Source organism: Dendrobium catenatum, unplaced genomic scaffold (genome assembly GCF_001605985.2).
Source record: "Dendrobium catenatum unplaced genomic scaffold, ASM160598v2 fragScaff_scaffold_1021, whole genome shotgun sequence".
Classification (NCBI taxonomy): Eukaryota; Viridiplantae; Streptophyta; class Magnoliopsida; order Asparagales; family Orchidaceae; genus Dendrobium; species Dendrobium catenatum.
In genome coordinates, this window is record NW_021319483.1 from 2,130,467 (window position 1) to 2,157,952 (window position 27,486).

The 27,486-nt window shown below is 38.2% G+C and overlaps 1 protein-coding gene across 1 annotated transcript in view; it reads left to right on the forward strand.

Annotated features, from left to right (window-relative positions):
- The window catches only part of LOC110110119 (aminodeoxychorismate synthase, chloroplastic), a 41,625-nt gene that overhangs the window by 8,584 nt on the left and 5,555 nt on the right, over positions 1–27,486 (forward strand). The window contains exons 4-8 of the mRNA XM_020841439.2: positions 7,210–7,274; positions 7,369–7,435; positions 7,766–8,041; positions 8,114–8,218; positions 14,145–14,408. Of these exons, the coding sequence (XP_020697098.1) occupies positions 7,210–7,274; positions 7,369–7,435; positions 7,766–8,041; positions 8,114–8,218; positions 14,145–14,408 (777 nt within the window). The remainder of the gene's footprint in view (positions 1–7,209; positions 7,275–7,368; positions 7,436–7,765; positions 8,042–8,113; positions 8,219–14,144; positions 14,409–27,486) is intronic.

Sequence of the window (27,486 nt, forward strand, 5' to 3'; positions counted from 1 at the left end):
CACGGGAAAGTAGCCGGAGTTGGTGGAGGTGGCGGATGACTGACGATGATCCAACGACTTGGTGGATGATGTTCTTCGATTGATAACACGAGTTAATATCGGATGCGGTCTATGTATCCTTCCACGGTCTCGTCGTGTCCAAGTTGTACGTCAAAGAATGGGGATGCGAGGATGTTCGTCCATCCTTGTTCGTCGAAGATGAAGCCGTGGTCGATCATCGGCCATACACCATTGATGTTAGGAGACGAGAGCGCAAGGGAGCCTCAAAGAAGAGCAAAGTGAGGTGGAGGGGGTGGCGGTTTGCGTAAGAGGAAGATGGGTGGGGGGTCGGCTAGGAGAGATGGTGGAGATGGCTAGGGTTTGGAAGAAATTAGATTGGGTTGTGGTGTTGGGGGGATTTAGACAAAATTTGAAATTAATTTTAGATTTGAGTGAATTTGGAGGGAAGTTGATTTGAATTTCAAATCAATTGTAATCAATGCAATAACTTAGCATTAATTGGAATCCATCCCAAGCATGGCTGGCGGCATAGAGAGAGAGAGGGGGGTGATTGGGGAAGGATTTAGGGAGTTTCCAAAGAGGGATTGTGGATTAGGAAAGTTATTATTAAATCCAATTTATTTGAAATTTAAATTAAGATCATGAATAAAAACTTTCATAAATAGGAATTCCAAAATTGGAAAGAATTTGAAATTCAAAATTTGAATTTCAAATTTGAATTAAATCCTTTCTAATTTCTTGTAGGGCAAAGAAGGAAATTCATGATGGCATTGAGATCACCATCAAGAGGGGTAAATGATGGGGTGGCCGGCGGCATGGCTAGTGGGATTGGAAGTGGCGCCGGGTTAGGTGGGGGTGAGGGAACTAGGTGGCGGGTTGACTTGGTAGGGGAAGGCGTGGGGTGAATTTTGGTTGGGAGATGGCCGGTGGTGGGGTTATGGAGGTTGACGGGTATGCGTGGAAAAACATAAGAGGTGGGGAAGAAGACGACTGGTGGGCCTGGCACTTGCTCACCTTGATCTCTCTCTCCCTTTTCTAGCTCTCATGCAAGAAGAAGAAACAAGATAAAATTTTCATTCAATAATTCATCATCAACATTACAATAGCAATGACCTACATATAGGTCTCAACATAAAAGAAGAAACAAAGACTAAATTGCCCTCAGGGCTATAGCATGACTCAACTCATAATAGGGGTACAATAGGGATACTCAAAGAAAATAAAATGCATAAATAAATTTAAAACTATAAACTTTGAATCGTGGCCGTCAATCTGCGATTCTTCCGGCGATACACATGTTTGAACCTCCGATCGATGTCCTCATCATTTTGATATACTTGAAAATTAATAGAGCAAGCTACAAAAGCTTCTGTTTAGCGTCGGCGATAAAAGAAATGTCAAGCCTTATGATATTCATATTAATCAATTTTCTAACCTTTGATTATGGGATGAGTCATCAAGGAGCTTTAGTGGTCTGAGTCTCCATGGAGGTGTCTGTTGGATTGCAACCTACAAGACCACTTTCTTCAAGAGACTGATAGTATATTTTTTTTGAGATAATGATATGTTGTTTCGACACCTATGACTTCCTTCGAACATTAGATGATTGTCGAGAGAGAAGTTACTTCTTTCTTCTTCAGCACCCTAATGGCAAAGCAATACCTGATTCTACAAAGCAGCCTTTTGAAACAATTGGGATTAGGTCAATCATTTGCCAAAAACCAGCTTGCATGAAGGTCTTTCTATTCTTTGCCTTAGCTTGAGAGTCTAGGTTACCTATGATGAAAGGGTCTCCTGCAGCCTTTGCTTCCATCCGCACCTCAATAAAAGAGACATCTACTCTTGGTAACATCTCGCCCGGCTGAGCAACAAATAAAAAATTGAAAGAAAATAGAAACATAGAATAAAATAGAATAAAAAAATAAATGAAACTCAAATAAAAATAAAAGTAATATAAAATAGAGAATGATTTAATCGAGCTTCGGATTAAGGAAAACTGAGGAGATTGACTCTGAAATAAATAATAGATTTTATTGAGAGCTCCATTGCAGAGTTCAGGCCTAAATATTAATGGAGAAGCTATTAGAACGATGGAACCTATGACTATATAGGATCTTCTTAAAGACAAATCTATCCTAATAATTCATTGGGTAGGATGGCGAAATGAACCAATAAAAAATGAATTTCTTCTGAATGGTCATGAATTGATCCTACAAATGAAGGATGAAAGAGTCAATATTCGCTTGCAAAACCTTTCTTTATTTTTATTTCATTTATTGGCAGGATTCAATTTCAATAGAGGTAAAATAAATCATCTCTTGAAGTTCTTTGGTATTTTCTCGATTCAAGCAATCCTTCTAAGAATTTCAAATTGTGAGATACACTATGATTCCATCGGAGTTCTGAGTTCTGAGCAAAAAAAACATTTCATTGTTATGAATTGGATATAAGATGGTGGTGAGACCTGCAATGGTTTATGGTGCCGAATGTTGGCCATTAAAAGAGAAGCATAATATTAAGTTAAGTGTTGCAGAGATGAGGATGCTTAGGTGGATGAGTGGCTTGACCCTTAGAGATAGGATACGAAATGAGCATATACGTGAAAAGGTTGGAGCAGCTCCAGTGGAAGATAAGATTAGAGAGAGTCGCCTTAGATGGTTTGGTCACATTAAACGAAAGCCTCCCGATGACCCGGTTAGGAAAGTTAAGGTATTAGATGTGATTTATATTAAGAAACGTAGAGGTAGACCTAAAAAGACTTGATTAGAAAATATTAGAAATGCTCTTTCTTTATTAGATTGAAATGAGAATTTGACTTTAAACCGGACACAATGACGATAAAGGATTCATGTAGCCGACCCCACGTAGTGGGACAAAGGCTTGATGTTGTTGTATTGTTATGAATTGGATATAGATAATTAAGAATATGATCTTAATTGGAATATTACTTTACTTTCTATAGTCTTTATATCTGGCCTTGCGTAAATATGATTGAGACGCATATATGATGTCATATATGTGTCTGCATATGCATACATCTCAGGAAGGAAGAAAATGCCCATTTTTTATTGTTAGCAAATTTAACTCCTAAAAGGTAATTTGACCTTCATAGATCTCTGGTAACAAAACATTTTTGAAAATGTTATTTTTTTAAGAAATGTCATTATGATCACTTGAGTGAGAGATCATTGAGAAGAGGAGAGGTCAGACAATTGATGAGCTAATATTTCGTTAAGACCACATTCCCTTATAATTGATGAAGAATATTTATATGAAACATCAATGTCCTTACAACATAAAAAAGATGATATTCTTTTGCATTTTGTAACACCATTATGTTGAGATATGCTGGGATAAGAAGTTGATTGATAATACCATTAGCAGAACAAAACATACAAAACTACAATTACATAAACTAAAGCACTCTCAGTACATTAAGTTTCGATTTAAGGTGGAAAATTGAAAATTTGTTTGTTGATAAAATGTTAGAAGTACGTGAAGGACCTCTAGTTAATATTTGAAGTAAACCCAAGTGATCCGTGATGAACATTCAGCAATAAGTTTACAAAATGACATAAATCTAGGTAAGAGAGGACTGGACTAGGATTCCAAATGTCCCAGTGAACTAACTCCAAAAGAAGAGGTTGGCAAGTAGCAATAGAAAAATGAAAAGACATACGGTGTTTTTTACCCAATTCTTAAATCAGGGCAATCAAATTAAATAAAGACGACGAAATAGAAAAATCTCGAAGTCAATTGGGGTAGGATAACTTAACCTTTAGTGCCATGAAAAATAAGTAATAGTTGTGGTAGGTTGGAACAAAAGTCGGTCTTCTAGTAGTAGATTGATAGCTTTAGTAACTCCAATCATCTTTTTAAAGATGAAACCCTAGAAGACTCAATAAGAGGAATAAAATGTTACAAATAATTATGAGTCTTCATAAAATAATGAATTGATAATAGGTTGACATGAAATTATGAGACACACAAAGAGATGCGTAGTTTTTTTTTGAGGATGTATAATACCCTTTTCTAGAGATAGGTAGACCTTTAACAATGATAATAGGTGGTAGATATGTAATTTGAAATTAAGAAAAAAGTTTGCAGTTATTTGTCATACAAGAAGATACAGATAAATCCACAACCCAAAACATACCAATAGGCAATAGAGATAAATATAGTTGCAATAAACCTAGATGAATATATTGTGTTAGATGTTGAGTTAGATATCTGAGATCATTAAAGAAAGTATTCATAGTCTTCTTGAGAGAGTAATTGATCCAGGGGGGACTAAAAACTATAAGGAGTTGACAAGATTGGTTTGAACTGGAAGTAGTTGAGGCATGACTGAATTTCTTCCAACAACATTTACAAGGATGATTGGTGCGACTGCAATGAGGTCCGAAATGAAAATCATTATGACCACGGTTGCAAACACCACAAGCATGGCCACCACATTCATGACTCCCTGGATTTCCCCTAGAGCAAGAGGCCAAGGAAGAGGTTGATTGGTTAGGAGTGGGAGGTTGGGGAGCAGGGAGCTCGATGAAGTAAAGAATTGGAAGAGAATAGTTGTAATTTTAGAAATCATGGGGTATGCCATCAATTGAGATTAAACACCTTATTGAAAAGGATGTTGTCTAGAGCTAAATTTAGTGACAAGGAATACTTCCTTCTTGTTGTGCTAAATAGTTGGTTCAATAGTAAAGGAGTGTTATTGAAGTAACTTAATTTCTCCTTAGTGTGTTATGATTCTCCTGTATGGGCATTTTATTTTGTTGAAGGGAAAGGAATTTCAAAATAGAAAACATAGACATGATAGATTTTACTTTCCTGAAAGTATGTGGAGTGAAGAAAATCCCATTTTTAGAAGATTTTGAAACTTGATATTTGTGGATATGGAGTGTCAAGACTATTAAATAAGAACACTTTTTTCTTTGATGTTTGCCATTTGGAAAACTTGATGGTGTTAAAGTTATCTGGAGGTGTCAAAGTTATTTGGAGGAGAGGTATGAAGGTGCTATAGTTTGCTGACATTAAGAAAAATTAAAACTCCTCGACCACATGAGACAATTTATACCATTGAATGTGATGTTGGTATCAATAGTGGAGGGTTTCCAATCTTTGAGATATGAGTGAGAAGACATGATAACATGAGAGAAGAATTATTGATGTAATACTTGATCATAGACATTGTGTAAGTTATTAGATTATCATTCTCTTGGGGTGTAGTTGAGCACTTGTGAGCGAGCAAGCGCAGCATGCAGACCAGAAAATACAAAAAAAGTGTGGTCGAGTGGACAAGTGCAACAAGTGCGCGAATGTGCATAATTGGTGGGCATGTGGTCAAGTGCTATGGGCACGCAGGTGAACGCAATGAATGCGTGATTGAGATGGGTGCATAACGATCACATGATCGAGTTAGTGTGATTGCATAAGCAAGTAAGGATGTAAGCATTGCAAGTGACGAAATCAGGAGTTTAGGGCAAGTGGTGGGATCAAAATTGAATGAATAAGATACAATAGTGGGGGTGTAGCTAGGATAAGAGCTAATGTACTTCTAATACCAGATTAAAGGATTAAATTATTTTGTATAATTCAATAGAGATCTTTGTTATTTATAGTAGTGGGATGAATTCAATGTTCTAGGTGTACCCAAAAATCATATGCGTTTTTTGCCTAGTGAATAAAATCAAAATTTATTTAGCAACATTAATATTTTATATAATAAATTTGTCTTTTGTGGTAAAATTAGTAATTTATTTGATAAAATTAGATGTTTTTTGTAATATAATTTTTTTCTTAGATAATACTTTTTTATCTGGGCAATTAACAAGTATGCCCATTTTTTATTGTTTATTAACAAGCCTGTTTATGAGAGGTTTTACAGAGAAGTATAAAGAGAATATGGAGGATCTACATATGATATTTATTGATTTAAAGAAAACATATAATACAGTTCCAAGAGAAGTGTTATGGAGAGTTTTGGAAAAGAAAGGGGTTAATAATGCTTATATTCAAGTCATTAATGATATGTATGCAGAAGTTGTTACTTGTGTTCAAATACAAGGTGGTTTGATCAAGTATTTTCCTATTTTAGTTGGATTACATCAAGGATCAGCCTTAAGCCCATATCTTTTTTCTTTAGTCATGGATATTCTCACTAGACATTTGCAAGAGGTTGTATCCTTGTGTATGCTTTTTGTTGATGATATTCTTCTTGTTGATAAGACTAGAGAGGAAGTTAAAGGTAAACTTGAATTATGGAGGTCAACTTTAGAGTTTAAAGGCTTTCGTTTGAGTAGATCTAAAACTGAATATATGGAGTGTAATTTTAGTAACAATAGATCTAGTGGAGGATTGTGACTTTGGGCAATCAAGTCATTAATAAGAGTACATGTTTTAGATATCTTGGGTCTATTGTTTAGAGTGATGGTGAAATAGATGGGGATATTATTAGTAGAATTCAAGTTGGATGGTTGAAGTGGAGGAATGCATCGGGCTTGTTGTGTGATAGAAAAGTCCCCCTTAAACTTAAGAAAAAATTCTATAAGATGGTGGTGTGACCTGCAATGCTTTATGGTGCAAAATGTTGGCCATTAAGATAGAAGCATATTATTAAGTTAAGTGTTGCAGAGATGAGGATGCTTAGGTGGATGATTGGATTTACTCTTAGAGGCAAGATATGAAATGAGCATATATGTGAAAATGTTGGAGTACCTCCAGTGGAAGATAAGGTTAGAGAGAGTCGCCTTAGATGATTTGGTCACATAAATGACGGCCTTCCGATGACCCGGTTAGGAAAGCAGATGTATCAGATTTGATTTATGTTAAGAAAGGTAGGGGTAGACATAAAAAGACTTGGTTAGAAAATATTAGAAATGACCTTTCTTTATTAGATTTAAATGAGAATTTAACTTTTAACATGACACAATGGAGAAATGATTCATGTAGCCGATCCCACATAGTGGGATAAAAGCTTGATGTTGTTGTTGTTGTATTAACAAGCCTGTTTATGTTAAGATGCCACTTGATCTTTCAATACTAGTTATTGATTGTTATCAAATCCACGCATTCTATAATTTTTTTATCTTTTAATTGGTCTATCTTCTACTACCGCTAACCACCTTATCTTTTAAACCTTTCCTCCCTTTTTAACTTTTCACCAGTATTCTTTGATATTTGTATTCTAAATGTCATAATTTGCAGGCATTGGGTTTTGTTTATGGTGCTCGAATTGTCCAAGCCCCTGAACCAGTTCATGGACGTCTGAGGTACTTTCTTTGCTAGGTTGAATTATTTTTGCATTTTGATTCGAAGTATATCCTAAGCCCTGGGATGAATATCTAAAACATTCCCCGTCTCCAGTGAAATTGAACATATAGGTTGCAATCTCTTCACTGGTATTCCATCTGGACGGAGATCAGGATTCAAGGTGAGATAAAAACGTACTTACAGTTAAGAGTGCTTGTAATACTATTTTTTTATACTGTATTTTGAAATCACCTTTGCATTTCCGTTTGATAATGTTTTCCAGAACATTGCACAGGAATCATTTCCTACACATCTGCTTCTTAAAATTAAATATTTGATCAGTTTTAAATTTCATGTAATTGGTTCAACTGTTATTTTTTATTGGCAGGTTCCATTTGTTTTGGCATACGAGCCAAACAGCATACATGCTTTTCACCCATTACATCAGTCTATTTCATTCTTTTGCTGGGTTTTGGTTCATAGTTTTAAGGCATGACAATATAATATGCAGGTCATGCGTTACCATTCACTTGTTATAGCTGCAGAATCAATTCCTGAGGAACTTGTGCCTACAGCATGGAGTACTTCTGTGCGTACACATTCTTATTTTGAGACACAAGAATCTGATATGCGTCGTGGTTCCTTTGTGAATCAAACACATAACTTCCAACCTTTTGGTGATTTAGAGGGCGCTGGATTGTCAGATATTGGCGTTTTAAATGACAAGGAGAGAAGCAAAGTCCTTATGGGTCTGATGCATCGTAGCTGGCCACATTATGGGGTGCAGGTATGGTGCATTCCATTTGACAACCATTATATTATTTATGGAATTCATCATCTAACTTTAATCAGGGACCAGTTTCATCCTGAGAGCATTGCTACCTGTTATGGTAAGAAGATCTTTGAGAATTTCAAGAGGATTACAATTGACTATGGGTTGAGGTCCAGCCTGCAAAAAAGAAAGGTCCATTATAGTGGTAAACTGCAATTATTTCTTATAAATATTAACAACCTATCTTGAAATTTCTCTTGTGCAAAATTCTTTGATCGTCTTCTTATAATGTAATTTTTTTTCTTTGAAAATATGAGAACTAAAACATAGTTAATTAGGGTAGGCTTGGGTATAACAATTAAACTTATTTTAGGTATATTGTGTCTGTTATATAGAATTGTTGACCCACACGAATGCAAAAAAAAAAAAAAAAAAAAAAAAAAAAAAAAAAAAAAAAAAAAAAAAAAAAAAACTGAAATCAGAAAAAAAAACTCGCATACCTGCCTCGGTTGTCTGACGATGTGCACACCATGTCGCCTTAGTCATGCTCTACACGAGCTATGCACATCCACGACACTCTCTGGTCGTCCTCTCGTACGATCTCTGTCCTTCTTGCGTTATTAAAACGAGAGGGGAAGAGGCCTCTCGTCTTCCTTCCACGCTGAAGCACTCACGACATCTTTTGTTTGTAAGCCATCCGACTTTCAACCTCTAGCCGATCTTCTTCTCGTCATTGTACCGCCTCCCTTATAGCCTTTGAGCCGCGAGCACCTAATCAAATCTCTATCTAACTCTTCCTCCCATCCAGCCGCAAACAAGACCCACAAGACCCGTTGATCCTTTCGACTTCACTGCTCCAGCCGTACCATACCCAACCATTCCACCTCCAATCGAATCCCATTGGCTTGGTTCATCTCCAGCCGAGCTTCCTCCTCTTATCCACTGCCAAATCCCAAATCTCCTCTTCCCGTCTTCAACCACACGGCTTGTGTCCGATCTAACCGCTGACTACGACTCAACCATTCGCAAACCCTCTCTCCCGTTTCCTTACATCCACCCGACCTTCAATCTCTGACCCAACCTCACAAACCTACCTCAAGCTCCTGGTCTAGCCTTCCATGTGCTGACTTCCCTCTGCCCCGATTCCTCATAGCCGCATACCTAGATTAAGGTAAATTTTTTAATTATTTTTATCTATTATTATTAGTAATTAATAATTATTATGATTTTTATTAATTATTATACTAAGAGTAATAGTTATCATTATTATTACTATAATTATTATTATTAATTATTAGCACGACGAGCAATAATTCATGCACGCTTTTCTTAGGTAGGTGAGAGGAAGCTCGCTACGATGCTTGCAGCAAGACATGTAATCTTTGTGCGCGCTTTTCTTAGCACAACAGGGCAAAAATTAAGTACATGGCATAAGCCTCAGTGCTGACGGGGAAACAACTATGCATTTTCAAACAGTTACCCATGAAGACATATGCACGCCTTTCTTGGCATGGTGGGATTGAAGATTACTGCCGTGGTGTCACACGACATCGACCATACACGTCTTTCTTGACGTGGCGAGAAGACACTCCCCAAATTTTCCCCAAACAGGGGATATGCTAGGGTGCTACCGAAATTTAATGTGAAAATGCACAAAATTCAAATGAACAACACAGGACCTGATTCAAGCTGAATGATAGGGAGCAGGACTTTCAAACTGATCAACAGGGAACCAGACCCTAAATTCTAAAATGTACAATCAAATAAAAAAATATAGAGGTCAAAGGATAATTCACTATATTCAAATGAATATAAATTAACAAGCAGGGGACCTGCACTGGATACATTAACTTGCAAATGAACATTAGCAAAGAGCCTGTAAATGAACTTGATAACTCACTCACAGGTAGGGGACTTATGTTAAACAAAACTCATAGCATGATCAACAATTATAAGGAGGGATATGTGCCCTAATTGTAAGCAAATACGTTAAACTCCTACAACTAACGCTAAACAAAATACACTAGCTTTCAGCAAACAGAAGAGGTTGGCAAGTGATGAATGCAATAACTTGACTTGGTAACCAAGATATGTTCTAGTAGTTCAAAGCAAAATACGGTTTATGTTTCATCAGTGTAGCCTGATTGCAAAGAGATATGGCGGCCGCTGTATAGGCAATTTGCAAAAAGGATAACAATATAATGATTCATCCACGATCACATATGAAGAATGCAACAGTGTTCTGCAGGCAACATCAACATCTTGCATTCAACTTGTCATTGCTGACAAGTACATTAAGCCACCTATGGATGATGGTGGTGGACATGATGCAAATCATCTGTAAACTGAAATCAAGATTCCATCGTGAACATAGACACCTGCAAGCGACTGTAGGAGACCCATTTAACTAGAGTAGTCCATCTACAGGTGGCATCGAACATGTAGCGTATTGCAGATTATTCCTACAACCATCAAGTATTTGATGACAAGAATATGCATTGATCCCCCCTTGCAAGCAAAGAGTAGATGATCAAGGTACATTGCCCACATCAATAACACATTGTGAGCAAAAGGTACAAATGTGCATTGAATGACAACTTGCCAGCCAACATGCACAAGGAACCAGTGATGAATGCAGTTCTCAACCGGTAGCTGACATCAACACACAAGTGAATAAATAACCATCCATGAATAATGATTAATTGATGCACAACATTCATGCTTGTGGAAGATGCGAATTAGTTGCATGTATGGCTGAAGTATGAAAAGCCTACAGTAAATGCTGCAATATCTCTGCAATCAGTGTCAATTCACTTGTAGACAAATACGATCATTTCTTGTGAGCAATGATGATTGATATGATCTATTTGTGAATAACAACATTGGATGTATTGCAAGTACAACGAATCCCCTGTGAACACAAATACATACACCACTTGCAAACAACTGTAGGAGACCCATCATGCTATGGTAGTCCACCTACAGGCGACGATGACAATATGCGGCATGTGTCAGATCCTTCCTATTGTTGACAATCCCTTAATGACAAGCCCGTACATTGATCCCTTACACGCAAAGATCAAGTGATTGATGTATAATGCTCACATCAATAGCACCCTCAAAGTAGAAGTGATAGATGTGTATTAAACAGTAATTTTCCAGCTGACATGCATATGGAAATCAGTAATGAACGTTGTTCAACTGGTAGCCCATGTCATTTACGTGCAAATGAAGATATAGAATTTGCTCGCAAATGATAATGCTACCTGCAGACATGCACAGGCAGCACACAAAGACATCAGTGTGTCTATACGATCAATAACAATAAGCCTTCAATGAATACACTAATATCCCACAAGCAGATATAGTTGATTTGTAGCAGATGCAAGTACCTGCAAGCCACTATAGGGGACCCATTAGGGGTGTCAGAGCAAGTCAACGTGTTGTGTTCGGGCCCAACCCAGCCTGACCCGGGTCCAAACGGGTCAACCCGAGCCCAATTCAGTTTTGAAAATGAGTCAGGTTTCTCAACTCGGACCCCAATCGCTCGGGTTAACCCGACCCAACCCGCAAACCCTGTTGCAAACAAGTTAGGTTTCCCAAACAGTGTCGTGAGCTTGCTAGGACGAGTACGAGAGGAGTGGGATGCATGTGCGAGTTCAGGTAGAGGCGTCAGGAGGGTGTCGCTCAACAATTAAGGCCTGCGCGACAGTCGTTGTTTGCGCGAGTACGGGCGAAGGCATTCGCGAATGGGAGGAGCGGCACTGCCGGGACGCTTGTACGGCCCTAGTGCGAAGGCGACAAAGCGGAGGCGGAGTGGTGGATGACTGCTTGCGGTCTGTTAGTCTGAGTTTGAGGTGTCTCATATTGGGGGGTTGACAACAACATGCGATGCGACCCTCTAAATGCAGGCGATTGAGTGTGTGCGGGACAGCAACCAGCAGGAGTGATGGTTTAAACGGGTCATTCATTCAGGTCAAATCGAGTCGAAGTCGGGTTACCAGGTTGATTGGAACCAGACCCGATTTTTCAAACGGGTTAAAAACTGCAACCCGATTCGACCCGTTTGTTAAACGTTAAGTAGACATAGTTCACAAGGATCAATCAACAAAAAAATATAATTACCGATTAAATATCATGATGATGGCCGTGTTGAATGTAAATCTCAACCGGAGTGGTTAAATCTCAAAAATCTATGGACCCAAAGCCTATAATAAACCTGATCCTCTGCCATCAAACGAGACAGAGTCGACAAGGCTCATTCAATGAAATGAAAATGCCCATAAATACCCCGATGATGGCCGTGTTAAACGTAGATCTCAACCGGAGGAGTTAACTCCAAATATTTTAAATGCCTCCCAAATTCTCAAATGCTTATAAAATTCAAAATATTCTACAAATCATCTAAAATCCACAATATTTAAAAAGGAAAATAGCCATCAAAATGCTTAAAACAAAAATATTCATCAACCCTCTACAACATTTTGTCGATATTGATAAATTTGAAAACTACTACAGCTCACAAAGAGCTAATGTCTAGTTGAAAATATTACTATGATTCATTCTCAATTTGTCTCCTGCTAGTAAGGACATAGTACATGTCCTTTAATCAATGATTTTGCCGCCAAATGGAACCACACCGTGGATTCCATCGCTAAATGGAAACATATGTAAACATTTATGACTAGGACCCTCTGACCGAGTGGTTTTACTGCAAAATGACACCATTATATTACAGTTATGATCAGAGCTCGTATGTTCCCCAACGGCTTCAAATATTTGAGGAATGAATCAATAGGGCACAAATCCCTCCGTTAGCTAAGGTGGATTCAAATTTATCCCCTTAGACAAATACTCACCCAAAGTCTACAAGGTACCTTTGGACGAAGCAACCTATGGCTGCCGAAAAGGATCATTCTGTCAGGTTGGGTCGACTACCTCCTCTAACTAAGTAGACCAGAGATCACGATGGCCCGGGACGACGGAACTATGGGATCTTGATCGGGCTCATCACCATTCCCCCCACCATCCTCTTTAAGTGCAAGATGATGAAATTTTTAAATTTAAATATTAAATTCTCACATACCAAACTCATGCTGCTACTATACGCCAGATACTCTGTATCTGTTTTACGACTAGCCTTAATCGAAAGTTCTCTCTCTCTATTGGGAAGGGTAATTAACTATAGGGGCTTGCGCCTATAGGAAACCTGAACTTAGATCATAAAGTCCTCGCAAAATGAGGGCGAAATCTCTAGGTAATTTCTTATTTCAAACCCAATTTGCCTTTTAAAAATTTGCCTTGGAACTTAATTCGTTGAAATTCTCCTGTTTCAGGGGAGGCCGGGGCACGAATTTTCGGTGCCCGCAAGAATAATGAGAATATAATCTCCATATTTAAGTTTTGGTGGTTAAATGGAGAAGTGCAGCAAAAGTACTATATGATAAGATATTTCATGGAGACTCACTTGTAAATTTTATAACTAAAATTAAGGCTTGTTATGTTGTGTAAATGTAAATGTATATTGTTAGTATAGAAGTTAATGATAGATTTGTTGAGCATATGAAAATTTGAATGTTAAGAGGGATGTGTTTCAAAATTCGGAATGATAAATTGAGAATTGATTGTACAAGAGAGATGTTGGGAATAGCATATATTTGAAGATAGAGGAAATATACTTTGATGATCTTGGCATATGCAATGTAGGATATACGATGCACCAATAATATGGGCTAATAAATTATTACCATCGAAGTATTAGGAATAAAAATGGGTAAATTGAGTGTTACTTGGATAAAGTCATGCAAAAAGATTCAACAAAATAGGTTTAAAACCTCATGCAACACTGAATTGGGACAAAAACAAAATGAGGATTCAGTAAGCAGACCCATTAATTGGAATAAGACTAATGATTTTTTTGTTAAATTTTTTAATTTTTTTTTAATTTTTATTTATTTTTATTTTATTATTGTTATTATTTTTTATGGAATAAGGCTAATGATGATAATGATGACCGTATGTAAGAGGGTTTTTTATTATATAAAGTCAACTGTTTGTTTAGATGCCTAATATTTAGTGCAAAACTGGCATAATCTTTTCTGTCTTATCTTTAATACAGATGTCTGGTTCTTGTCAACTTCCTAACGGATTTCAAAGAAGAAATCTATTGCATAACAAAGCTGCCTCGAAGAAACTTCTACATTTGTGTGTAAGCCCAACTCTTACACCTAGAAGCATTGATGCCAAGTATCTACAATTGCAATGGAAGAAGATTGATTGCTTAGAAAGTCAGGTTGGAGGTTCAAAAAATATTTTTTGCAAACTATTTGGAACTATGAATGCAGAGAATACATTTTGGTTGGATAGCTCCTTCACAGATCAGGTAATGATTTACATTTTTTTTTCTACATTTTGAAAGTTTCCCATTATTACTCTATAACAAATCTAGATGCTCTTCGGGCTTCTATTTTTCCCCAGGTAAATTTAAATTTTAGAATTTTCAGCGCAAACTATCCGAGTTTCTTCTATCCTAATCTTATTAAGATTTTATTTGTTAATTTTATGATAGTATTTAAATTCCTTTTCTTCTTGATTTCTTGTTGCATTTAAATTTTCAGATATTTTGTGTTTGAGTTTTCTTTTGCAATCCAAAAAAATACAGACTCAATGTTAATCTTTGATGCTATTCTACTAAGAATGGAAGCTCTTTAAACTACTTGTAATCTTAATTGCCTCTCTATTATAAGAAAATGACTTTCTTGATTTATGAGGCTTCATGTTAGTGCGGGTCTGAAAAGGATTTCATGCATGTAACATTACCCTTCTAGTGATTTTACAAACCGCCTTACTGACCTAATAAAAATTTATCCACCAAATTGACAAGTGGATAGAATTCGCCTATTACAAGTTTACAGCCACATAGCTAAAGAATTCGATTTTCTTTTAATTATTACAACCAATGAAAATCAAATATAAACTTGAGCTTTGAAGTTTGAATACTAAAACACGGTCTCACCTGAAAGCTAAAAGGCTCACAAATGAAGCCAACCCTTGAGGTGACTGTCGTTTAATCACTTGTTCATTAAAATAAAATTAAAGGAAAGAAGCGAGTTCCTAACTTAGTAGGAAGCATAGCTATAATGTAATAATTAAGAAACAATTTGATGAGGACATCAGATTTCGACACGTGTACCATCACCGGAGACGCATATCGATGGCTACGATCCAGAGCCTCTACTACTGATTTATTTGCATTTTTATTTTATGCATGTATTTCTTATTTCCTAGTTTACCCCTGTGGGCATTGAGTCGCTTATGTAGCCCGGAAGGGCATTTGTGTCATTTCATTTTATTTCATTTTGGCCTACTTATATGAGGCCTCATGCATTGTAATGAGTAGTTTTGATAAATGAAAATTTCTTTCCGTTGAGATCTCTTTGTGAGTTCGTGAGATTTCCCAAGATCTCTTTGTGAGTTCTTGGGGAAATAGCATTGTGAGTATCTTTGTGAACTCTTTGTGAGAGTGGTGTTCAAGGTTTGTCATTTGAAATTTCTTTGTTTTTCTCCCCAATCTTTTTTCTCCCACTCAGCCAAAATTCCCCTTCTCTTCTCTTTCCCCCACCACCATACAAGCTCCACCGCCGGCCTCCCTTGGCCGGCCCAGCCACCGGCGGTCCTCCCCGCACCCAAGTCGCCGGCCTTCCCTCCCCCACCACTCCCACGGCCACCCCACACCAGCCGCCGGCCAACCTGCTTTCAAAATTTGAAATCCAATTTCAAAGCCTTAATTTCTTTCCTATTCTACATCCCCCTCAAATAGGAAAGTTGGCCTTTTTTATTCCTTTTCATTTAACGGGAAAAATTCAACGTTTCTTAAGGCCCAAGCTATTTTAGGAGATATTCCCTGTAGAGCAAATATGAGAATCCAATTTCAGATTTGAAATTCCGTGAGTTTCTCTGTGGGCCCACGTAATTAAATTTAATTACTCCCTCAGCTCTTCATTGGGCCGGCCACCTCCTCATCCTCTTTTCTCTCTCCAATCACCACTTAATCACCCCTTTAAATCCCCCCTCCCTCTCTTTCTCTTTTTTTAAATTTCAAATCTGGACTTGAAATTTAAACTTGCAATTCTTATTAGAATCTGAAATAAAATTTAGATTTGGTTCATCTCCACCATAGTCTTACCCGCTCCCATCTTCCTCTTTCTTTCCGTTCATCCATCAACGGCAAGGATGCATGGCGGAACCCGAATGGAACTTTGGATTTGTGTATGACGATCGAGATCAAGTCGACATTCTTCAATCGCCATTCTTTGACGTGTGCTTTGATTTCGACGACACCGTTGAAGAATACATCGACCGTATCCATTATACCTTAGTTGACGTGATCGACGAGCAAAGGTCAAAGGGACGTTGGATCATCATTGGATGACAATCATCCTCCATCGTTGGATCATCATTGGAAAGTTTTCATTATTAAATCGTGGATTTTTATTTATCGTCGTAGCTTTACAATTACTCTTTGCGTTTTCTTGAATTGTTTGGTTAATCGAATTCGCTCTTCTTTGCCTAAAGCAAGTTAAAGACTAGGAACTCCGAGGGCCAATCTTTATTATAAGTAATAACTTTATTTTGGAACTATTTTGTTAATTTGCTATCTTTAATTTCTTAAGTAACTCCTGTTGTTTCACATCATATTTGGTATCAGAGCATGGTAGGCATGCATGACATGTTAGAAAAACATCCCAGGGTCTAACCTTGCGTTATAGTTTAATTTTTGCATGCATATCATCGCATATGTAGGTTTACTCACTGTTTTTCACTGCTGTCTTTACAATTCCTGCACGCATTTAGTGGGTTTTAGGTTAGCATTTCATGTACTTAAGTGCTGTCCACACTCTAGACACCTAACCCAACACTTAACGCAATTATTCAAGCATTGTGGTGTGCTGTCCAGGAAAATTCTGCATCGTTTACCTGCTGTTAGGTGAACTTAACTTGTTATTTAGGTGCTATACTCTCTCTAGATGCCCCACTTATCTTTAGGACTCAATCTAGAATGGTAGCTTGCTGTCCACATCATTTTATGCACTACCTAGTGGCATTTAAGTGAACCTAACCTAGTGTTTAGGTGCTGTCCCCACCCTATCGTTCTTCCTAAATGCCTAGAGAACTTAAATTAATGCTGTAGTTTGCCGTCCCCTCACTTCCTACCTCATTTAGTGACTTTCCAGCAAGCATAACATTGTAATCAGGTGCTGTCCTTGCACATTAGGGCCCCTATCCTTCACCCACTCACCAAGTTCTTGTGTAAACTGTAGGTAACATGATATTCCACTTTGTAACTTGCCGTCCAAACAATTTCTGCACCCTTTAGCGAGCTTTTTTTTATTTTTATTTATTTTTTTTTAATTTTTTGTTAAACCCTTTAGCGAGCTTAAGTGAGTCTAACTTGGTGACTAAAGTGCTGTCTTTTTCATCCTATCATCCTTAGGTATTCCTTAGAGCTTCCCATGGACCCGATAGGAATTCAAAAGAAGTTAGATGACCTAGTTAGTTTAGTGGACTCTATGACTCAAACCATGAAGGAGAAATAGGTTGACTCTCCCCACTCTAGGAAGGTGCCCCATTCGGTCAGTCATGTTAGTCGGGAGACGCCTCACTCTAGTTATCAATCTAGACCTAAGCCTAAGACACAGCAACAACCACACTTTGAGTCACCTTACCGTCTACCCACCTTTGATGGTTCTTCGGACCCTTACTACTTTAGGGAATGTGTTAGACGATTAGAGGACTACTTTGAATCACGACATGTCCCTAAGTCCCACAAGGTTTGTATCGCTAAATCTCACCTCAAAGGTCAGGCTCTTCAATTTTGGGTAAGATTGGAAGATCATAAAGAGTCTTGCGGTGGGTATCCTACTTGAAAAGACATAAGGAGAGATCTTAATTTAAAATACCGACCCTCTACCAGTGACCACCATCTAGAGCCACACCCTATCTCTTCTGTTGGAACAAACCGTGGACATTACTGTGGTCGAGACCACCCACCCTTTGGTAACGTCAGGGTTGTTGTCCCACCCTGTAGGTCTTCACTTAGTCTTGATGACCGACCCTTTAGTGGATCTTCTGTTGGATCAAGCCCATATGACTCCCCACTTGGACTAACTTCTAGCCAGCTCAGTCAACCTTTAGCCTCCCTAGTCCTTGACCCTACAAGTGTAATTTTAATAAAGAATTGCAGTAAAAAGAAGAAATCTACTGAACCTGAGACTGAATACATCCATTTCGTGGATACTATCGATAACGAGGACTTATTTGAGGATGAAACTGAAGTGATTGAGTCAGACTCTTGGCACGACTTAAACCCTGAGCTAGGAAAGTTGAAACCTTTAAACATCGACACCTTAGCCCACCCTGCTCCTAGCTCCTCGAGGATAACTCTTTGGATAGAGTCTGCCTGGACGATAGTAATGTGAGCTCGAAAGAAGCCAATCTGACCTTGAACACATTGAATTTAAATTCGGAAGATCCTGATTTAGTTGTATCACCTAGTGAGTTGACTTTGGATAATCTCGATTCGGAAGTGGTTCAACTAAACTTACCATCTGATTTAACACCCGATTTAATTGACCCTAAACCCATTTACCCTGATTCTATTGAGAATAGTAGTATGAGTTCGGAAGATAGTGATTTGAGTCTGAAAGTTTCTGAGCCTAATTTGAATAATGAGTCTCCTCTTGTTTTATTAGAATCTAATTTTAGAGTTGCTCATTTAGATTTTTATTTGGCAAAGTGTGTCTTTCCTGATTTGACTTACCTCATCATTCCTTGTACCAACTTTAATATTCGACAGAGCATTAGCCCATACCTTCTTGATGCCTCTCTAACTGTTGTACCCACATCTGTCCTTGGAACTCTACCCCATCTTATGAGTCCCATACCTACTGACGACTCTTTGGGCTATACCCTTATGGATGTGAGTCAAGACCCATCATCTTATCTTGTTCCTGATTCATTGATTTTGCCCATTATAGCCTCGTCCTATCATGTTAAGGACCATCTCTCTCCTAGTTGGATAAATTTGCTCGATTACACTACTACCACTAGGAGACTACCTACGACCTTAACTGAAACTTCCTATAGAAGTGCCCTGGTAGCTAAGGATGTCTTTATTGCTCCCCCTACACCAGTTCCCATAGATTTGAACACTTTAGATCCCCTCATTTCGTGACTCTTCCACCTTTATTCTAACTATGTGATCGTGTGAGTTAGTATGTTGTGTGTGTGTTTTGTAGTCTGTTGTCTTCCTAATTTGTCTATGTTTAAAACTTTTGTGTGAGCTCATAAGTCTTGTCATTCATCATGCACACCCGGTCTCTTGCATCCACATTTGCACCTCACCTTCGGGAGTCACACACATAAATTAAAAAGAAAAATTGAACAAGGTAACACCAATTATAAAATTATTGCAGATAACAAAAGAAGGTTCAAAGAATTCAAAGTTGAAGACTTTGTGATGGTACGGGCCTGCCTGGAGCGTTTTCCTCCTGGCGCCGTAAAGAAGCTGCATCCTCGAAGCGCCGGACCGTTTAAGATAATCTCAAAGGTTAATAGTAATGCCTACGTACTGGACCTCTCTAGAGGTTTTAACATGAATCCTACATTTAATATAGAAGATCTAGTAGCCTTTGAAGGTTCTGAATTTAACCCCAACATCCACTCCATAATCAGCCTTGTGTGACCCCACCTGGTGAATCCCCAACCTAGATCCACTCCCCAATTTACCTTACTCACCCATAGCGGAGAAGATCGAGGCAATACTAGATGATGAGATCATTTCCATTGGAAAGGGAGCCGAAGATACCTAGTTCATTGGAAAGGGACACCGGATACAGAGGATACTTGGATTGGCAGGGACGAGCTACAGAGCCTAGACCCAGATCTCCTAGAGTTGTACGAGGGCTCCAGAGATATCTACTCGACGGGGTCGAGTTCTCTCCCATCTGGGGAGAATGATGAGGACATTAGATTTCGACACGTGTACCATCACCGGAGACGCATATCAATGGCTACGATCCAGAGCCTTTACTACTGATTTATTTGCATTTTTATTTTATGCTTGTATTTCTTGTTTCCTAGTTTGCCCCTGTGGGCATTGAGTCGCTTATGTAGCCCGGAAGGACATTTGTGTCATTTCATTTTATTTCATTTTGGCCTAGTTATATTAGACCTCATGCATTGTAATGAGTAGTTTTGATAAATGAAAATTTCTTTTCGTTGAAATCTCTTTGTGAGTTCGTGAGATTTCTCAAGATCTCTTTGTGAGTTCTTGGGGAAATAGCATTGTGCGTATCTTTGTGATCTCTTTGTGAGAGTGGTGTTCAAGATTTGTCATTTGAAATTTCTTTGTTTTTCTCCCCAATCTTTTTTCTCCCACTCAAGCCAAAATTCCCCTTCTCTTCTCTTTCCCCCACCACCATACAAGCTCCACCGCCGGCCTCCCTTGGCCGGCCCAGTCACCGGCGGTCCTCCTCGTACCCAAGTCGCCGGCCTTCCCTCCCCCACCACTCCCATGGCCACCCCACACCAGCCGCCGGCCAACCTGCTTTCAAAATCTAAAATCAAATTTCAAAGCCTTAATTTCTTTCCTATTCTACATCCCCCTCAAATAGGAAAGTTGGCCTTTTTTATTCCTTTTCATTTAACAGGAAAAATCCAACGTTTCTAAAGGCCCAAGCTATTTTAGGAGATATTCCCTGTAGAGCAAAGCTATTTTAGGAGATATTCCCTGTAGAGAAAATCTGAGAATCCAATTTCGGATTTGAAATTCTGTGAGTTTCTCTGAGGGCCCACGTAATTAAATTTAATTACTTCCTCAGCTCTTCATGGGGCCGACCACTTCCTCATCCTCTTTTCTCTCTCCAATCACCACTTAATCACCCCTTAATTGCCCCTTTAATTCCCCCCTCCCTCTCTTTCTCTGTTTTTAAATTTCAAATATGGACTTGAAATTTAAAATTGCAATTCTTATTAGAATCTGAAATAAAATTCAGATTTGGTTCATCTCCACCATAGTCTTACCCGCTCCCATCTTCCTCTTTCTTTCCGTTCATCCATCAACGACAAGGATGCATGGCGGAACCCGAATGGAACTTTGGATTTGTGCATGACGATCGAGATCAAGTCGACATTCTCCAATCGCCATTCTTTGACGTGGGCTTTGATTTCGACGACACCGTTGAAGAATACATCAACCGTATCCATTATACCTTAGTTGACGTGATCGACGAGCAAAGGTCAAAGGGACGTTGGATCATCATTGGACGACAATCATCCTCCACCACTCCGGCCACCTATCCAAGAATGACGATCCTAGGTTCCTTCTTCCTCAGAGTGACCTCGATTCTAATGTGGAGACTCTTCTTCCGCTAAAGCCTAGACTATTTGAGCGTATGGGCTCCAAAGGTGAAAGTTTTCATTATTAAATCGTGGATTCTTGTTTATCGTCGTAGCTTTGCAATTACTCTTTACGTTTTCTTGAATTGTTTGGTTAATCGACTTCGCTCTTCTTTGCCTAAAGCAAGTTAAAGACTAGGAACTCCGAGGGTCAATCTTTATTATAAGTAATAACTTTATTTTGGAACTATTTTGTTAATTTGCTCTCTTTAATTTCTTAAGTAACTCCTGTTGTTTCACATCACAATTAATTTGACATATTTTTATTTAAGATTATTATTTCACAATAAGTAAACATGTACAATTCTCCCCTCCCCATTGGACCAGTTGGTATCCACAACATAAAGTACAAAGAGATCCTTTATTCGCAACTTGAGCTTAAAATGACATTGGGTTGTGACAAACTTCGTCCTTCAAAACCGCATCATAAATAAAAACATTGATGATAACAAGGTGATATGCACAAGTTGTTTTCTTTTGATAAGATTTTAACCATGCTCAACAAAATATATTTATAATCAAAATTTTATATTTCTCACATGTTTAAGGCCAACATAACAATTATAAGTGGATTAGGTGTAATTGATGGTATGGATTTTAAAAATTTATCATAATGAAATCACAATCTAGATATTGAATATCAAGGATTTGTATCAACTCGAAATCATGCGAGTGGCTAATTTGATTGAATGAATCATATAACATAAATCAAGTTAAAACATGGAAGAATTCATCAATTAATATTCAAATTTATTAAGAATCAAAGAACTCCTAATTGGTACAAAATGGTTAAGCCACCTATCTATGAGTGATTATCTGGGGTTTGATGCATCACATGAAGACTATTTATAGAAAATTCTAATAATTTGTATTTTTTAGGATTTATTTCAATTCTATTGCATTTAATTATTGAATTATCTTTACCTGAAATTAGATGATATATTGTTTATAAATTATCTGGATTTTATTTCAAATTAATTTAGTTTTATCTTCGAACTTAATTTTTATAAATATAGGTTAAGGGATGTTATTTAGATTTTTAATGAGTTGTGAATGAATTGCTTGAAAGATTCTATTCCCACTATTTTATCTTATCCCTCTCTCCATCCTATGATTATCTTTCTCTCCTTTAGACAACATGTCCTCATCTTGATCTCTTTCTCCTCGTGATTGCTGTAGTACTCAATCATTACTATAACTGATTCTATAGTTCCTGATTATTGTAGTACCAAATTCACGCTATAATAATGCTGCAATAGAAATTTATTGATTGCTTGTTTCTTCTCTTCATGTTACTTTCTTCAATTCTCTCATACCTAAGGAGGAATCAGGCAAAGCTAAAGGGAATTTAAAGGAGCAAGGAAGAAGAAAATTTATAAGTTCATCCTCAATGGACCATAATCAAATTGGCATCAATTCAATCTTAGCCACTTATACCCAGTTACCCACCCTATGCTATTACCAATATTACACCACCATGACAACTGTAAAACAAAAAAATTGACCAATATAAGATGCGATATATTATGTCCTAAAAATACATCATAAAAATAAACAATTCTCATTTGGAGTTACAAAGTTATCCTTATTCACATTATCATTATGAATTTATTAACATTTTCATCATACTCTTAAGCATCTAATACACTGTTATTATGAGTATGGTTTAAATATAAGGTCAATATATCCTCTGCATTTGAGTTGCCCAGAATATGAAACACATATGACCTGAAATGCTACTACTTGTGAAATATGGCAAGGCTGAAAAAGTTGAATCCTATTTTCTCTTTTATAAAGAAAAATAAATAAATAATTATGCGTTGTGTCCAAGTACTTAATTTTCATGCAATATACATTTTATGTGCATTAGAGGAAGGCCAAGCATAACGCAAATGAAAGTGAACACCCAGGACTTCTCATAAGACTCATCAAGTCCCAACCAAGCCATAATTATTAAAAAAAGAAATACCTAAAGATTTATTTATCTTATATTTTTTTTACACGAGCAGTGGTGAGATCACAAACCTTTTGTCATGATTTATCTCACAAGCTATATGCTCTTCTAAATTCAAGGAAGTCAGTGGCCGAGCATAGTCATCATATCTCAAAAGCTTAGTGTAGCCCCTCAACAACTTAGTATAACTTCTGGGCCTCAAAAGCTCCAATTGAAATAAAGCCTTCAGTCTACCTTCATTGGTTTTAGATGGTTAAACATAGAATTTGAATCTGAAAAAGCTTATGGCAACCTCATAACAATTGAACATACAACCAAAACCTCAAAAGCTCTGGTCTAAATAAAGCCTTTGTGCTAACTTCAGGTGGTATAGTGTAGCCTCATGGCTTGGAAAGTTTGTTGTAACTTCATAATGAATAAGCATAGTCTACAAGCCTCAAAAGCCCAGGCCGGAATAAATTCTTTGATCCATCCTTAGGAGGTTGAGCATGGTCTCCGGGTCTCAAAAGCTCCATGTTACCTCATAACTTCTGAGCATACTCAGGTTCTCAAAAGCATTAGTTGGAAAAAAGCCTTTAGAATAGCATTTAGGCATTAAAGGTTTAATGCTGCCTCATAATGATTGAGCATAGTTTTTGGGCTCCAGAAGCTCCATTTGGAATATAACCTCTGAAAAATAATAAGCCAAAAGCAAGGAAACTCTGTACACAAGCAAACTTCTTCAGAATCAAACCTAGCTTTTAACTAGAAGAGCTTATTTCTTAGGAGCAAGCCACATAATTCAATCAAAATACAATGAGATGGGTCGAGAATCTGCACAGCTTGGAGAGCACGATCGGCTCAATATCACATTGCTCAGTATGGTTAGGACTTGAGTCAACTCTATGACACCATTAAAGAAAGCGCTTATGAGTTTCACAATGATTGTGAGCTAAATTGAAAACTCGCAAAGCTCAAGTCAGAAATAAGTATTTCCTTTGTGCAGCTGAAACACATTGATTCAACATCTCGCATGGAATTAATAATCCTTAAATTTTTAATGACTAGGTGTTGACCTCCGGATCAAACCCAAAAGAGCAAAAGAGAGAAGAATCCAAAAATCCAGCATACATGCCTTGAATCCATCGAATCCTCAAAATCATGCCGAGATCGCGTCGATTCGGCGCCGTTCGCGTCATTTCTCCGTAAACCCGGTGCAAATCCTGCATCGTCGCCTCGATCGTTACCCCACTCGCCTCTATAAAACGTGACCGAAGGCTCTCCGACTCCACGACCAGTCCTGATACTTCTCTTCTTTGCTCCCTTCACGATCTCCCTCCTCCGATCCCCTCTCATCTCCTTCCACACTCGGCTCCACTCCTCCAGATCCCGTCTCCTCCCTCCGCCTCTGTCCGATCCACTGTGATCGCGATTAGTTAAATTAATTATAATCATTTTAATTTATTATAATGATTATAATTAATTACAACTAATTTTAATTAAAGTTAATTTTAATTCATTATAATTAATACTCTTTTTTTAATTACAATTAACTATTATTAATTAATTATAGTTAATTAATATTGATTAGTTATAATTAATGAAAATTAATTATATTAGCTAATTATTATTATAATTAATAATTTTAGTTAATTATAATTAATTAAAAAAATGATACCTCTCCCTCGGGCCGACACCGCCAACCCCGCGAAGGTACGGACTTTCTAAACTCAGATTCTCGCTTCCGTTGTGTGCGGCGGACCGGAAAACCGCCTATACACGCCTTTATTGCGCGTGGTGGGATGGGACCCCTGTCCGACGCCTACGACGAGGCGGGAATCACCTAAACTCTACTTCGACATCCGTGGCGCACCGAAAAACCGCCTATACACGCCTTTATTGCGCGTGGTGGGAAGGGACCCCGGTGCGGCACCTACGGCGAAGCGGGGTCACTTATAAGTACCCCGAGTGGGGAGAAAGCAAATTGTGTCATTTAAACAGGTATCGTCAAAGACCCCATACACGCCTTTATTGCGCGTGGTGGGAGGAACAAAAAATCACGGCCGCGGTGTTCTCGTCAGAAGACACCTACCATGCACGCCTTTATTGCGCGTGGTGGGAAAGACCCAGTTTTCTCGTAGTTTTCCCCTAAATGGGGGAGACGTCGGGAGGTTGCCGAAATTTCGGGTGAAATGTTGCTGCACTCGTACCTGTTTGAACTCAAAAAAGGACATGCACTGGGACTAGAACTCAGATGAACTTGAACAGTGGACTTGGGAACCTAAACTCAAAAATGATTTCTAAAGGCCAAATTCAAATAAAATAAAATCAAAATTGGAACCCAAATCCAAAGCAATTTGAACTTATAATTGGACTTGCAAAGACTTCAGAAGATCCTAAACGAGCGCTTGAACATGTACTTTGAACTCGAACCGGATTGAAAAACAAGGGACTAATAAACTTGCACAGCTAATTCGGACTCAAGTGAACTCCAACTTGAACAAACATACAAGACTCAAACATGAATTGAACCTTGAACTCGGGTCCGATGGAATGCGTATTGAACCTTGAACTCGGGTCCGATGGAATGCGTAGGACGGTACAACAACAACATCAAGCCTTTATCCCACTACGTGGGGTCGGCTACATGAATCCTTTTTCTCCATTGTGTTCTATTAAAAGTCAAATTCTCATTTAAACCTAATAAAGAAAGGTCATTCCTAATATTTTCTAACCAAGTCTTTTTAGGTCTACCCCTACCTTTCTTAACATAAGTCAAATCTAATACCTCTACTCTCCTAACCGGGTCATCGAAAGGCCGTCGTTTTATGTGACCAAACCATCTAAGGCGACTCTCTCTAATTTTATCTTCTACTGGAGCTACTCCAACCTTTTCACGTATATGCTCATTTCGTATCCTATCTCTAAGGGTAAAGCCACTCATCCACCTGAGCATTCTCATCTCTGCCACACTTAACTTAGTATTATGCGGAATGCGTAGGACGGTGCTTTGGATAAATGAACAAATCAAAGTCCAAATGCACGGTCGTCCAAGCTAACAACAAATTGCAAGTGGGAGATGAAGTCCCGATGCACATGAAAGATGTATGAATTCCTACAACAGTCTCTACAATGCCTGTTGATTGAGATGGCAATACGGAGACCAATAAAGAAAGATCTGCACCCCTACAAGCAAATGCAATCATCAAACCACCTGAGATTGGTGACAGGTGGGCATGATGTAGGCAACGATGGGTCTCCTACGAACAGTTCCAGGAGCTCCTAGTAGATACAACAATCCCCACCAAGTCAATGCACTATAAAAACGAACAGTTGTAAGGTGTACGACTTCTACTCATATCTAACAACCAAAGATCTGCCCCTACAGCAGATGCAATCGTCCAACCACCGAGATTGGTGAAAGGGTGGATTCGATGCAGAAATAATGGATCTTCTACAAAATACTTCCAGGAGGTCGTCGTAGAAGACATGTATCCCATGCAAATAAAGAGGCCAATGAATGAATGAAGGTCATTCATTAAAATCCCAAATAGAAGTGAAATGTCGGTTCACTCACAAGCAACAATGCGCGGGTCAATAAGTGAATTCAGGTTCGAAACCGATCCTTCTATACGGGTCAATAGAAGTCGACAAGGTTCGAACCATTAAGCAAATATAAAGTTGGGGCGACCGGTATATTTGCTTTAAAACATTCATATTAAGCCTTCAAGGCCTACAACAATATGAATTCACTAATAAAGGCACGAAGCTTACGAAACCCTATCCTCAGTCAATAGCTCGACTGAGTTGACAAGGTTCAAGCTACAAATAGAAATGACCTCAAACACCCCGTTGATGGCCGTGTTGAACGAAGATATCAACCGGAGGGGTTCACAAATATTTTTCAAATGCCATTCCAAATACTCAAAATTCCACCAAATTCCCACAAAAATCCAAAACTCTCCAAAAATCCAAAAATCCAAAAATCCAAAATTCCAAAATATTTAAAATATGAAATCCAACCATCCACACTTAAAGCAAATTCCATCCACCCTCCGCAACAGTTTGC